This window comes from Tiliqua scincoides, chromosome 1 (genome assembly GCF_035046505.1).
Source record: "Tiliqua scincoides isolate rTilSci1 chromosome 1, rTilSci1.hap2, whole genome shotgun sequence".
In the NCBI taxonomy this organism is placed as follows: Eukaryota; Metazoa; Chordata; class Lepidosauria; order Squamata; family Scincidae; genus Tiliqua; species Tiliqua scincoides.
The window spans coordinates 107,332,485-107,347,445 of NC_089821.1; the positions used below are offsets into that span (position 1 = coordinate 107,332,485).

The following is a 14,961-nucleotide window of genomic DNA, read 5'->3' on the forward strand; positions in this document are numbered from 1 at the left end:
TTATCCTAAGTAGACAAATAATTTCATACATTAATAAAGCACTGCATGTAAAATTGATGGGATGATGTAAACTTCAGGTAGAACTTCCTATTTATCCATTATTTTAATATTTACTTGATGAAATTTTAATGTGTCTAAAGCTCTATTCACATATATGCAGTTCATGGTGGGACAAGATACCACAGGGCCACTCTCCCAACCTCAGATTTTTTCTGCTCACCGCACCACTATACCTTGGGCATGAACAACAGGCACACATATTCAAACCAATGCATCCAGACCTGACAACATGTGATCCTTGCCTAACTGCTAATTTTGGAGCTCTTCCAAGCCTGCATTCCCCCCCCCCAGCTTTTCTTATCTCCCATTCAATCTCACAGTTGTCTCTCTACGTTTCCCAATTCAATCTGCAATAAACTGTTCTCCCTTCCCCTCTGACTAACTGAAAAGTAACTAGCTGTACTAGAAAGTATACCAGTTATTCCCAAACATTTTAGAGGCCCTAGAGGCTGCTGCCTGGTTTATAAATGCCAAGGAGTGTTGTTATAATGGTGATTAGGCAGCACTGCTTCCCCCCCCCCCATAGCAGCATGTTTAATGCTTGATGCACATAGCCTAATCTGCCCTGTCAATTTTGCAAACCACCAAAAATAGCGTCATGATCCACTGGTGGGCCCTGGACTCAGTTTGGGAACTGCTGAAGTAGACAGTAAGGTCTTTTTGTTTAAAGTGGTATATAAATACTGTTAATGATCGTAATAAGTCCTGACAACACTTATCTTCCTTGTAGATATCTACTAAGAGGGCATGACAGCGACACCTGGCACACTTCTATATCATAGTGCAGGTAGTGGGGTGTAGGCCTGACTCAGGTTATATTTTGGTTATTCTGGAGTTTTTGCAGTTTGGTCTTTCTAAGGGTTTAAGTCCCAGCAACCTCAGGCATTAGATTTCTCTATTCAATAGCTCCCTTCAAGACTATGGCTATATATTCACTAAAATTGCTGATGTTGAAGAGAGAGTTCTTAGTAGCCATCATGTTTGCATGGAGGGTTTCAGAGTTGGAAGCACTGCCAGTTAACTCTATGAGGACAAGGCCATGTTATGTACCAATCCCATATTCATGCTGGAAGTTAATTCAGTTTCTCATAGGACACAGGAAGTTGCATTACCATCTTTTACCCTAGGCATGTGCATCAGAGAGAAAAGCCAAGACACAACTTAGATGTTAGCAAGGCACTGCATTTTTACCTAGATAGGCACATGGCAGCCAGGATCCCAGATACTTTGTTTCTTTTCAGACATCCTCCCTAGGGAAAGAAGTGTCTTGGCCACTCTCACTGGCTAATGACTGCATTGTTTTAACCTATGAGGCCATGGGGAAGGCACTGTCTGCAAGTATTACTACATAATCAATCAGGCTTCAACATTCACAACCTTCTAGGATAGGTCTTCCCTGATTTCAGCTCATATGTTTCCCAAGCATTATAAAATTAATGTATACTTGTCTGAAGATGTTTGGGAGAAAATTTCTGACAGACTGAGGTTTACATGTAGGCCAAACCAGGGATTTCAGTGCTTTTATATGCCCCAAAGAATACACAACGAAAAGGTGGAATATCCTCCAGAAGCCTTGGGAGAAAAATTCTTACCATGAATTTCTGCTCTCCAGGTCTCCAGGATAGCATTCATCCACTGCCAACAACACCTTACTAACATCTAACTTTCAGGTTAATAAGATTTTTCCTATTTTAAGCTTCTACCTTCATTGCACCTGCAGAGGTAGTAGCCAGGATTTTTGGAGGATGTTTCTGATTTCTTTTCATATTCGTAGTCCCTTCTTCACTTTTAGATACACAGTTTGCCCATGTTTTTTTAAAGATAGTTCTGTTCCATTTCCTGGTTAGTTTGTATTAAATTAATTAAATTAGGGTTGAGGGGTCATCTAGAGCTTTTCCAGTATTCTCTGGGAGCCCAGGGTCACTGCTTCCCTAGGAAGAGCACTGCAAAGTAGCAGCCCTGCCTACTGACCAAGGGGAGGGGCTATACAAAACAAAGAAAGTGAACTGTCCCTCTGGGAGTCCTGATACACTAAAATCCATTATAAGAATTTACATTTTTCACACTTAGAAGGGCACTTTTGGAAACAACCCATATTGTATACTCTAGTATTGGCACACAAGTACGTAATACCACACATGAAGCCATTGTCAAATACAGAAATGGCAAAGAAAATATGAACAAAAAAGAAGAACAGGACTTTGCAGAAATGGGTAAACTTATGACTTTACTTAAAGTGAAATCAACGAAGACCTTTATGAATAACTGGAAACCAATAATTGACATTTTGCAAGAGTAACGATTTAACGAGTTTTGGATTTGAAGATTAGTCACAAGTGGGACTGTTGGAGATACAGATTTGTAAGGGTGAAAATTTAGATCACTAATACAAATGCAGTAAGTAACTGGAATTTTTTTGGCTTCGCTCCTGCTACACTCTTAGAGATATTCTATGTAATTTTGTTTTTTTTTCTCTCTCTTTTCTATTTTTGTTTTTAATGTATTTTTTGTTTTTCTTTTAATATTACTATAAATGAATGAATGAATGAATGAATGAATAAGGATTAAAAAAGAAAAGCAGAACATACTAGGAAAGTTTTTGCAAAGTGTATTGGAGAGAATGATGGCTTCTGCTAAGAGATACAAGTAGATGAATCAGATTATGATGAAAGTATTGATATTGCAACGTCAAGCAGTAATTTGAATTTGCTTGCAAGTCAAATTTAATTTTTTTCTAATTTCACGGAAAGAAAAAACTCACATTCAGTTGTTAACCATTCAAACATATTAGCATTTCTGCCAGAGTTGCATTTATGTGTATGTGCAACCTCCGGATTTTAGAAATGGGCTATGTCAGATGCAAGGGAGGGCACCAGGATGCAGGTCTCTTGTTATCAGGTGTGCTCCCTGGGGCATTTGGTGGGGCCGCTGTGAGATACAGGAAGCTAGACTAGATGGGCCTATGGCCTGATCCAGTGGGGCTGTTCTTATGTTCTTATATGCATAATTCTAAAAAGTGTGATGTCTTTCATTTTATGTAATCACAATTCAAATATGCTTCTAAAATTAAGACAGCTCATTCAGTGCAACATAGCTGTGTTACACACTGAAGACAACTTTGAAAAACTTAGTATTTTGAAAATTGAACTAAAATTTTTTGTAGGGCCCTAGAATCTGCTGCTACAAATTATCATGAGTACTTAAGTATCATGAGTACAATTCCTCCCCCCCCCCCCGGACTTCCAGCAATGTGTGCAGCTCTTATGGCCTTGTTGAGGAAGGAGGGAAGAAGTTTGACATGGGGGGGGCCCACACTGTTTTCTGGAATATATTTGGGACCTCCAATGCATTTCAGAAAAGAAAATAGTAGGTAGCAGTCACCACAAAGACCAGTGGTGCTTAGGAACTAGTGTTACCCATGCTTCCGTTAAAAACATAAACTCCTAATTGCCAATTTCATGAATCCCACCCCCCCAAAGGAGCAAAACTCCTTACCCATTTTTGCTACCTGTGAAAGCAGCAGCAAAAAGGGTGGAGAAGACTGTCCTGCACTAAATTACCATATCAACACTGTCATGTCTAAAATCAATCATATGCTGGGGGGGGGGGAACTGTTAATTGAAAATATTGCTTACTTACATATTCAGGTTTTAATTTCTTGTCACCTCCTCGTACAGCCACTTTTTCTAGTTTGTCTATAATGGGCAGGATCAGTTCCTCATCTTTTAGTCTAAGTTCTTCGTGTATTATTTCAATGTCACGAACTGGTTCAACACTTCCTTCAACGTGTGTGATATCATCATCATCGAATGATCCTTTTGGGGGAGGGGAGAGCAAAATAAGATGTTAATGGAATTCTTATCTGACAAAATTTACTGTTGCATTTGTGAACACCACAGTGCAAATAAATAGTAGAATAAAGAATCTCAGTCATAGGCAGCAAGAATGGGTAAAATTTAACTACAATTAGTTCTTTCCCAAATAGGAAATCTGTTGATGTACTTTTTACCATCAGGGCTATTACACTTTACAATGTCTTAATGGGGTCAAGTAAAAATAACTTTATATAATGGTTAAAAGTAAGAACATCTTAAGTAGCCCATTAATTTGACAGAGTAAACATTCAAATTTCCATGAAGTTTATGTCAAAGAATTCTGAAGTTCTGTTACTGTACTAATAGGTTTCCAAGGGAAACAGGATTTACAGAAGGGGGGGATGAAAATCATCTGGCAGACCTCTTCTCTGCTTCAAACTACTTTATCACTATGGTTCTGACGGTGATTAGATAATGAACCACTCAGACACACAATTTACACAGCAGCTAATTTCATCGGTCTGATTTGAGGGTATGGTTTTTAGGGGGCCATCAAAGAAGCAGATGAAGGTGCATTTGTCATATATGAGTGACAACCATTCACACTGTCTCAACAAAATGGTGCTGGCCCTTATTAGAAACACATGCTATTATCACATATTTAAAGTGCAGTTGAAGCCATAATTTCAAATTGCCAACTGGAAACATAAGGGTAAAACAACCAGATATTACTGAAGCATGTGCTCTGACTTTATGCCCCTCTGAAGACATAATGTGGCAACATAATTCAACAGAAATATTCTTAAGTTATCAATAAAGAATAGTATGAAAACAAAAATTAAAACTATTTCTTAAACAGTAAACTATAATTTTAAAACTTTAAGCCTATTCATGAATAATTCATCAGAAACATTATAGCCATGATTTAATAATAGAACAAAACCCACTAACTCTGGAAATGATGCTTAAATTAGTTTTTAGCATGAATATGTGCTCAAAATTGTTAATTTTTGATTACTGGCTTTCATACAATTAAGTTATTTATTCTACCTATGTCAAGATAACTGAGTTTACTACCGTAAGCTACAAAGAGGCCTGCAACTTACTATGTGTATGAAAATAAACTGTCATGTATTTCTAAAGAAATGTCTATCAACCACACTCATATATCACTTTTCCTCAATGTGGGAATGTCACAAAGTTTATATACAGCTCCGGTCACCTCCGGAGGGCTCAGATGGGGGTCAAGTCTGGCTCAACGTGGGTCCAACGGACCCAGGTTGAGCCAGATTCGCGGATACACAATCCGCAGATATGGAGGCCCCACCTGTACTAGAAAACAATAGGACAAATATTCTTTTTAATCACGAAGTCAATTCTACCTTGAAAGAATGTCTTCTTAAGACTATTTTATAAAAGTCAGAAATTCTCAATCTCAAAGAAGACAGATATGAAAAAATACAGTGAGCTGCAGAGAGAGTAAATTCAATGACTGGGATCCAAGGTACCATGAAGTCATTCTGCACTACCAAGGGGGCTTCAGGTTTTTTTATTTCATACAAGAGCCCTAGAGCAAACACTTCTGAAGTTGGGCGAGGTGAAGTTGAGCGAGGCGCAGGAGGAGCGACCTGGGCCGGGAAGCTGCACGTGTCCCTCCGACTTTGGAGGGGGCACGCCGCTTCCGCTCCACCTCTGAGGAATGCCCTCAGAGGCGAAGCAGGGACGCCCAGGAGCGCTCCTGGGAGGCAGCAGGAAGCTGCCTCCCAGGCAGCGTCTCGGCACCGACTGGGCCGCCCCCTTCTCCCCTCCTCCTTTATAGGAGGAGACGAGATGGGCACCCTAGAGCATCAGTGCCTCTCTAGGGCGCCTGTCTCCTATCCTCCTATAAAAGAGGGGGGAGGGGCAGCTCAGTCGGTGGCCAGGCGCTGCTGCCTCTCCGCAGCGCTCCTAGGCACTCCACCTGGCGGGTGCGGGAAGGGATGAGGCTCCGAAGTACCCCTGAAGGGTAAGCGTTCGGGGCATTTGCCCCGTTTGCCCCCCCAGGTACGCCAGTGACCACAGTCTTCATTCTGTCTTGTTCTCTTCTTTTGTTTAAATTCCATATTTCCTGATCTCTTCTTGCTTGTATCCCTTCACATTTGCTTCTCCAAACCCTGCAATTTTTCCCCAGTTATCCACTATAATACTATCCCTTCAAAAGATTTACATTTTTTCCCCAGTTTGTGTTTTACATGAGATTTACTTTACTTAAATTAACTGTACAGGTCAAGCTCGAATCTGTAATCTTTACAGTTTTAAGTTCCTCTGCTTTGAGTATTTAGTTTAGCAACCTCAAAAAGCAGAACTCATCCGTCACACATACAGCCCATCAGAGAGGCATTAGCTGGTTACAGAAGATGAAATAAAGACCAAGAAACTTTGTGACTATTCAAGACAACCCAATTCTAACCAACTGAAAACAAGACAATAGTATGTAATCTGCATTAGCTAGCAGCTCTAACAATTTGATGCAGTTAGAGATTACTTAAACAGGTATTTGGAAGTTTTTATGACATTCCAATTACCAAAAAGAGGAACATGTTAGCCTGTTCTTTGGATTCATCAATGTCACAAATAGTATGAAGCAGTTTTTGGCTGAGGCATCTCATTTGAAAGGGAAACAAAAACTTTGCAAAACTCAGCAAATTCATATAATATCTAATTTAACACATTAATAACTACAAATATATCTTTGGTCAAGGCAACTTCAGTCAATCACAATATTTGTTTAAGTCAAGGTGATATCTGTTATCTTTTGGTGCTCTAAATGGATGGACACAATTGGATGTCTTATGTGTATCATGGATGTCATATCGCATCTATAAGACATGGATATTTTATGAGTGTTATACAGGCCACCAGAACAAGTGGAAAGTGGTTTCCCCAGAAGCAACATGCCCAAGTGGCTGATAGTGCCAGCCTATGCTTCCTATTAAGGCATGTGGAAAGGCTAGTTTGTGATAGGTTTTCTTTAAGCCTACCTCTTCTAGAAAGCACCTAAGTCTCCAGATCTCTTAGAAAGATCTCTACTGGGTTACAAGTAGCATATACCACTTTTATCTCAGGATGAAGTGGGTTAGGAAAAAATGAGGAAAAATACCTGTGAGAAAAACATTTTAAGAGTGTTAGCTCTTTTAACACTACGTAGTAGCCTAGGACTACAAAAGACCTAACATCAAAGTAGACAGTAACTTTTCGGGGGGGGGGAGGGGTCTGCAAGTATGTAAAGGGTTAGTAAGAGTTGGTATCACAACATTCAGGAATTTGCTCTTGAATTCACTAATCACAGATTGTACATCACTTCCAGAAAGATTTCTATTATTGCATGATATCAGCAGCTTTGACAAAACTGCAGGTATTCCAATTCGTAAGATATCAGAGGCTAATGCAAATTGCAAAACTGAGAAAAAAGGTTTCTTAAAAGGCATATTATGAAAAAAAAATCCAGGTTTATAGGAATACTGAATGAGGTGAAACCAGACTTGAGGATTTCACCTCCTTCAGAATCCATATAAACCTGGATTTTTCTTCATATGAGAGTAGGACTATCAGGCATCACTACAGATTGTACAATGCATCTGTCTCCTTATCATGGCTGTCTATGCTTTTACAACCAAACAAGTCATTGAAGATGACAACTTAAAATTTGTTCACATAACATGCATTTTAAGAAACCAGTGCTTGGTGCATTGCTATATGACAAACTGGAAGGATGTGGACAAATCAGTGCATCAACAGCTTTGCTCAACCGATGACAGAATGAACTTGCTTCATTTTCTACTGTGTTTGCAAACACAGAAGTGGTGACTCCAAGCATCTCCAGCAACAATTTCTTGGGTAATAAAAACCTCTTGAACTATTACAGTTGCAATCAAATTACCTTGCCCTCAGTAACTACTATCAATATTTATAAAAGGTAGCAGGTCAAAGAGTCCCCAGAATCAACTAATTTTCCACGAGTTTTGTGAGAAGGTGGATTCATCAACTCCCACCTCCTCATTTTCCACTGAACAAAATACTCCTCAACAAAACCTGTTCTAATTTTCCAGTGTCTCCCCACTACCATGTTTGGAAACTTTTTTTTTTTTTTTGTAATTCAACTCTTCCAATTTACTTGATTGTCACCTTTGAGCCAATAAGAGTTGCATTAACAAAGCCCACTGTTTCTAACATATAAGCAGCAGACAAGCATCTTGCATCGTAGCCCCTTTTAGGCAGTCGCTCTCCTGTGACAAGTTAATATGTGAGCTGTTTCCCCTGAACTTGGGTTCTAAACTGGCCCTCACCAATAAGGGGCATGCTTAGCCCTGCCCCTGCTCTCTGCACATAAAATGCTGTTCTGCGGTGACAAACAAGGAATGCTGAAAGAACTTCCCATGGTAGCAGCCCTCAGAAATTGATGTAGCGCTCCCCTTGTTCAATGTTTGTCACTGCAGATATTCAACATGCATATAGAGCAGGAATTAAGCACGTATAGCATCATTGGGGAGGGCGCACATTCATGGAAATGTCTGCAAAGGACTTGAGCGGATTTACAATCTTTAGGGTGGTATGCACAGAGTTATGTGCTTTTAAAATACCTATCTCTAAGGAACAGAAATCACAGATCTTCATCATTATCACCTTCTTTGTAGACTTTTGCAGCTCTAGTAAATGTCATATTTGCATCTTGTTAAACAAAACGCAGATTACTACCAACAGGGAAGAGGGAAATAAAGAGGGCAGTAGTGAAGCTATGTTCTAGCTTAGCACAACATCCAATGAATATCTGTCACATGCATATAATTAGGAGGCACATCATCTTCTGGAAATGTGCTCTCTGAATTTATTTATTTATTTATACAGGTATTTATATACCGCCTTTCTTTAGTTGTCAGATTTCTCCTCAGACTTTAATCCAAGGCGGTTTACATAGGCAGGCTGTTCTAAACCCCTGTAGGGATTTTTACAATTGAATAGTTCTAGTCTTTCATAGAACTCCTCGTTTCACCTGGTCTGGTCTCTCTCTGGCCCTTCGCCTCCCACGTTCCACTTGACGGCAACTCCTCTCTGCCACCAAGGGTCAGCTCATCAGTATATCAGCGTGTCGTCAGTTCTGGGGTACTTCCGGTTGTTTCAAACTGGCAGCCTCAGATCTTCAGGCATACAAGGCGACAGCTCTACCAACTGAGCTAGACCTCCTGCCCAAACTGTATTAAATTGACACAGCTGCCCATTTCTTTCTTCTACACTTGTAGAAAAAAATCCAGAAAGTGTTGCCTAATCTCCAGAAGGCAAGGTGGGAGAATGCTGAGGTAATCAACTAGTTGAATGGGTTTCTACTACAAAGATCACAAATTACATTAGGTAGCACAATGCAACTTGATACAAGCAGTCACTGAATTTCAGTCAGGAAAGCAAATGAAAATGCTTCTCAAGAGCACAGATTGCCCGAGCAAGCTTTTCGTACTTAGCTATTACTACAATGATTCAAACTTGAATTTTGTTTCAAGTCTGCCCATATTACCAAGCTACATGTTACAAAGTTATTTGATAACTAAAAATATGATTACACCCCTTATGCCTTGTATTGTGAACTAACAATTCAGGATAATAATCATGACACCATTCACTTTGAATGCAATAAAATATTGGTTTAAATCAGCGGCTTCCAAATCGCTGTGTTACGAAAAAGCCTTCCTTGTGGGGCAAGGTGCCTTGTTATCTTTCCAGCCAATCTTGTCAGAAAGTCACTCGGGGCAGCCACTTCTGCCCCAAAATCAGGTTGCAGAGCCTGCTGGGGTGCCAGGCAACAGAAGCGGCTACCCAGTGCATTACAGGTACTGGCTAAATCTGTTGCTTCTTAAAAACTGAAGGATACAAAAAGTTGTCCATGCAGATGATGTAAAAAAAACTGCTGCATTCTCCAGGCAAAGTTGGAGGGCAAAAGAAAGCAGTACTTGCTTGAGTACAATCTCCAACTAGAACTCTGGCTTCAATAATGATCTTTAAGCAGGTATCTAACTGACCATGCCAAAAGAAGTAAATGCATGCCCTAGGAAAAACAATTTCTTATTCCATGGGTTCCAGATTCTGCAGTCAAAGTTCTGTCCACAGATATAATGTAGATGAGATGTTCTAATGCCATGAGACAAGAACATTTTGTCAAAAAACTAATTCCCTCCATTCAACATCTTCATTTCTACCACTGAAAAACTTGTCATGTTGGTTACTGAAAACTTAGAAGTCTGTGCATAATGTAATACTCCAGTTTTCTCAAACAGTTCCTTAATTTCATTATATTCTTCTGAAGAACTGAAGTTTTCACCATCCAATATTCTACATTAAAAAATGTTGATCAGTCCCAGCTTGAAGGAAACAAGTGAAAGCTTTAAGGTTCTATTAACCCCCTAACAGCACTAGACACCTGCAAAGCACCACCCTCCAGCCTTTTCTCTAGAGTTCGCAGTCTTGTTTCCTATATTCCTCAGTTCCCCCACTCAAAACACACTGTGTGGTTCACCTGTGTCAGAATAGCTTAAAATTAGCTCCAAATATTCAGGAATGACACTTCCCTTATACTGTAGGTCAGTGGTTCTCAAACTTTTGGCACAGGAACAAATTTTTTTTAGAATGAGAATCCGTCAGGACAGAAGTGACATCATCAAGCAGGAAAAATTTTAACAATACTGGGCTGCGACCCTACCCACACTTACCCAGGAGTAAGTTCCATTTACTAACATTGTTAAAAGTATATACATATTAGCCTAATTACATCAAGTCCAATTATTAAAAATGAAATATTAAAATGATTGGGGACCCACCTGAAAATGGCTTGTGACCCACCTGGAGGGTCTCGACCCACAGTATGAGAAACATTGCTGTGGGTTCATCTCTTACTCTCTTAACAGTTTTCTTTCAAGCGCCTTTTCCCTGAGCCTCAAGGATCACTCTCACCAAGAATACTTTTTTTTCCTTTTGATGACTTGAATTTGAACTTTCTTCAATATAGGGAAAGCAACACAATCTTTTCAGGTATTTATGTATTCCATTCCGCTTCTTTCCATATTTTAACATGGAAAATTACATCTATATTTTATAAGCACACTTTAAATTACGTTGTGTTCAGATATTATTCTACAACATGCATACTCTTCTGACATTTCTTACACCGTCCATACAACATTTCAAAACATCCAGAGATTTTGCCAGGGCTTATGTTATACCTGTCAAGATCTGATGACTCTATGTTATGTATTCCTCTGAACAGAACCACTACACTTAGTTACAGGCTATCATCAACCAATTCATTCTCTTGCTAAAATCAAGTCATCCAATTACTCCTTGACTAATCAAGGCTGTTTTGGCTTTTTCTTTTTTCAAAAGGTACTCAACAGCATAAACAGTTCACTTACAAGAAATGGAAAGGGGCTAATCAGCAGAATTATTGTTTTGCTGCTACAATTTGCAGTATTTAAATGCAGTTGCTGATTGGACTGAAAGTTTTATGATACAGCACAGGAAACTAGTTTGACATAAATATGAAGCTGCCTATGCTTTGTCTACTGCAGGAAATTGATGCAGAAATCTAAAATAATGTCTGCAACAATCCACTTTTAATATTTATGCCTTTGAATAAATAACTGATGCTAATAGTTTAAGCTAATAGTTGGCAATATCTGCTGTTCCACATTTTTCTAAATATGTCCTTATCCTTCAATATGTATTGACCTATTTCATGTTCATATTTCCACTGATACGCAGAAGACTTCCAGACATGACCTGATGGCACTTCAATACAGTAGGAAAAGATTAGAGGGAACACTGCTCGGCAGAAGTGGTGCTGCTGAACAGGCAGTCTGTGTGATAATTGGGATCTCCCAAATCATGAAAATATGATCAGGAGTTGCATATTTTATCTTCTTTCATTCACAACTCATGAGTTCCTAAGTTAGAACAAACTGCTTATTTCTGGTCATCTGCTTAATGATGTCATTTCCGGCCCTCTGCAGGCCCCATGGATAATAACTTTGGCCCACTGCATAAAACAAGTTTGACACCACTGCTCTAACCTATGGAAACTGTTACAGAGGCATAAAAAACCTACAGTAATTGCTTTGGACTGTCAGAAGATTCTACTGTATTAGCATCCATTCCTGCCTTGGCTCCTCTTTATAAAGAAGCCAAAATTCTCTCTTAAACAATTAACTAGAATTGAACTGACAAGATTAGCACCAGAACTGAAAAGCTAGTCTTGTGAATGCAGGTTTAAGCACTTAAGAACAGAAGAAGAGCCCTCCTGGATCAGGCCAATGGCCCATTTAGATCAGCTTCCTGTATCTCACAGTGGCCCACCAGATGCCTCAGGGAGCATACAAGACCACATGATACCTGTATCTTGCTGTCTCTTTCTTGCATCTGGCATTCAGAGATACGGTTGTATACCGTCATCATAGCTTGTGATCTGCAATGAACTTCTTGATAAATCTATCCAATCCCATTTTAAAGGTGTCTAGGCTAGGTGCCATCACAACATCCTGGGGCAAGGAGTTCCACAGATTCTAATTTGCCTTACTTTGAAGGAGTTGATCAAAAATCGATCAAAAATTTCCTTTGGGAGAAGGGAAGTGGAACTCCATGAGGAAGTGCAGCTCTCAGCTTACAGTTCTAGAATATTTCCAAAGTAACTTTGTGCAGATACTATGCGTTGGCCTGCACAGACATGACATAACAAGGAAAGAAGAGTGAGCCTTGAACCCATGACAATATCTACAGAACAAGAAAACCACTGACAGAATTAAAAAACACAGATATACACACAGAAATTTTCTGTTTCTAGTCACAGGTCTGTCAGCAACTTAAATCTAAAAAAAGTAAAGGCAGAGTTGGAAAACTAATTTGATCCAACAGACACCTTTTGGAAGAATATTTTTTTCAGATACTTTGCAATTTTGGTTCTACAGTGCTTCATAAAATACTAACTAGTTGTAATCATTTGCAGTTTAATTGTGGACATTTATATGCTTTTCTTATGCACAGAACATAGCTATTAGAGCTGAATGGTGATGGTGTGAAGTATAGGTTAGATTGGGTGAAATTAAAGCAAATTACTCAGGGATGTGGAATTCTGAAAATAGAAACAGCCAATGATTTGCAACCCTCTTGATGATCAACTTCACAGAACCCTAGATGACAAGAACTTACATATTTTAAAGTTAACTAGATTTTTTCAATATTATATATAAATATATTTTAAGCGGAAGTACTCCATGATTCTGGAAATAATTATTTTGTTTGATTTACAACTCTCAGTAAAAATTTTGCTCCACTAAACGTGTTTCTATTCTTAAATTTTAATGGATTCCAACAAGCAAGAACTAAAAAAAAATACTGCTATACTTCATACAAAAACACACACATTGATGTGCACATGGTCACACACATAGTAGATATTTGCCATGACTGAAACTCTGGACAGCCGCTGCCAGTCAATATTGGCAATACTGAGCTAGATGGACCAAAGATCAGACAGGTTACATCTTCCCCTCCAAGAGCCTTGGCAGAGGTGCTGCTGCTGAAAGGACAATGCTGGGAGAACCCAATTATCACAAGGGCTGCATAAAGAGCTTCTGAGGGACATATCCAGCCAGCAGGCATGAATTTGATACCCCTGGTATAGAACCTACAGAGGAATGTCCAAGAAGGCTAGGGCTCAGAGATCACTCTGCCTTCCCGGTGTCTCTCTTGCACTGCTAGGAGAAGCTTGCTACTAAGGGCTGCCCTTGCCCCGCAACTACATAGCAGGCTCCTTCCCACCCTCCACTCAGCACTCCTCTTGCCATCCTGGCAGGGCTGGGAGAGAAGCCGAGAAGACATGAAAGGGGTGAGGGAACTATGCCAGGCTGGGGTGTCACTGGCATTGCTTGGGGTAATTACTGGACCTGGACCCCAGATACTCAGACCTTTCTTTAAAGGTTTTGCACAGCATTTTTAGCTTGCAGGAGTGGCTTGTAATCTTGACTGTTTATTCCTCCGGATTGTCCAGCACATCCAATTACTCAGAACCATCTAGGCTGGATTACAGTGCAGGATTATCAGAAATCTACTGTAGTGAGAAGAAAAATGGCTGTAAATACTAATGTTGTTGACATATGTTGTTGAATGTGAATTCATATGAATGTTGTTCACATATGACTAGACATTCTTAAACTTTATTTTTTTGTAGATTTCTTCTTCCTCAAAATGCGAAAAGCAACATTGTGCTTTTTACCAAGAGTGCATTTTTAAAAATTAGTGCTTTAAAAGTGTACTAGGTAGGTGACAGAGGTGGTATAGTGTCAGCAGATACAGTCACAATTATTACCCATGCACCAGTGGTATGTGTTTTTATTTCATTATAACAAAAAAAAAAAATCACACCTCTATACCTATGACCACAGTCCTATACATACTTACCTAGAAGTAAGTATCATTAAACTCCATGGAGCTTGCTTCTGTGTAGACATACATGAAATTGTGCTGTAAATTTGGAGACACGGTATAATTTCATAATGTTTGAGAAAACACTGGCATACTTGTGAAAGCCAGGAAAGAAACTTTAGTAAGAACGTAACAAGAGCCCCACTCGATCAGGTCAAAGGCCCATCTAGTCCAGCTTTCTGTATCTCACAGAGGCCTACCAAATACTTCAGGGAACACACAAGAAAGCAAGACACCACCTGCTTCCTGGTGCCCTCCCCTGCATCTGGCATTCTGAGGTAGCCCACTTTTAAAACCTATCATGTCCTGGAAACTGTGATGGACTTTTCCTCCAGAAATTTGTACAATCCCCTCTTAAAGGCATCTAGGTGAGATGCCATCACAATATCCTGTGGCAAGGAGTTCCACAGACTAATTACAATTACACAGACTAATTACTGTAACTGCTGTTATAGCTTCTGATAAGCATTATCCAGTTAGATAATGAAAAGCTTAGCAAATTCAAGTTGTGAACCCAAAACTATGATTAGCTTTGCAAATTACAGTATCAATTTATCATTTACTTGTAGTTTCAGTTGATTGCAATAGA

At 39.4% G+C, this 14,961-nt stretch overlaps 1 protein-coding gene across 1 annotated transcript in view; it reads right to left on the reverse strand.

Moving 5' to 3' along the window:
- The window catches only part of OLA1 (Obg like ATPase 1), a 110,600-nt gene that overhangs the window by 62,312 nt on the left and 33,327 nt on the right, over positions 1-14,961 (reverse strand). The window contains exon 5 of the mRNA XM_066634773.1: positions 3,700-3,875. Within this exon, the coding sequence (XP_066490870.1) occupies positions 3,700-3,875 (176 nt within the window). The remainder of the gene's footprint in view (positions 1-3,699; positions 3,876-14,961) is intronic.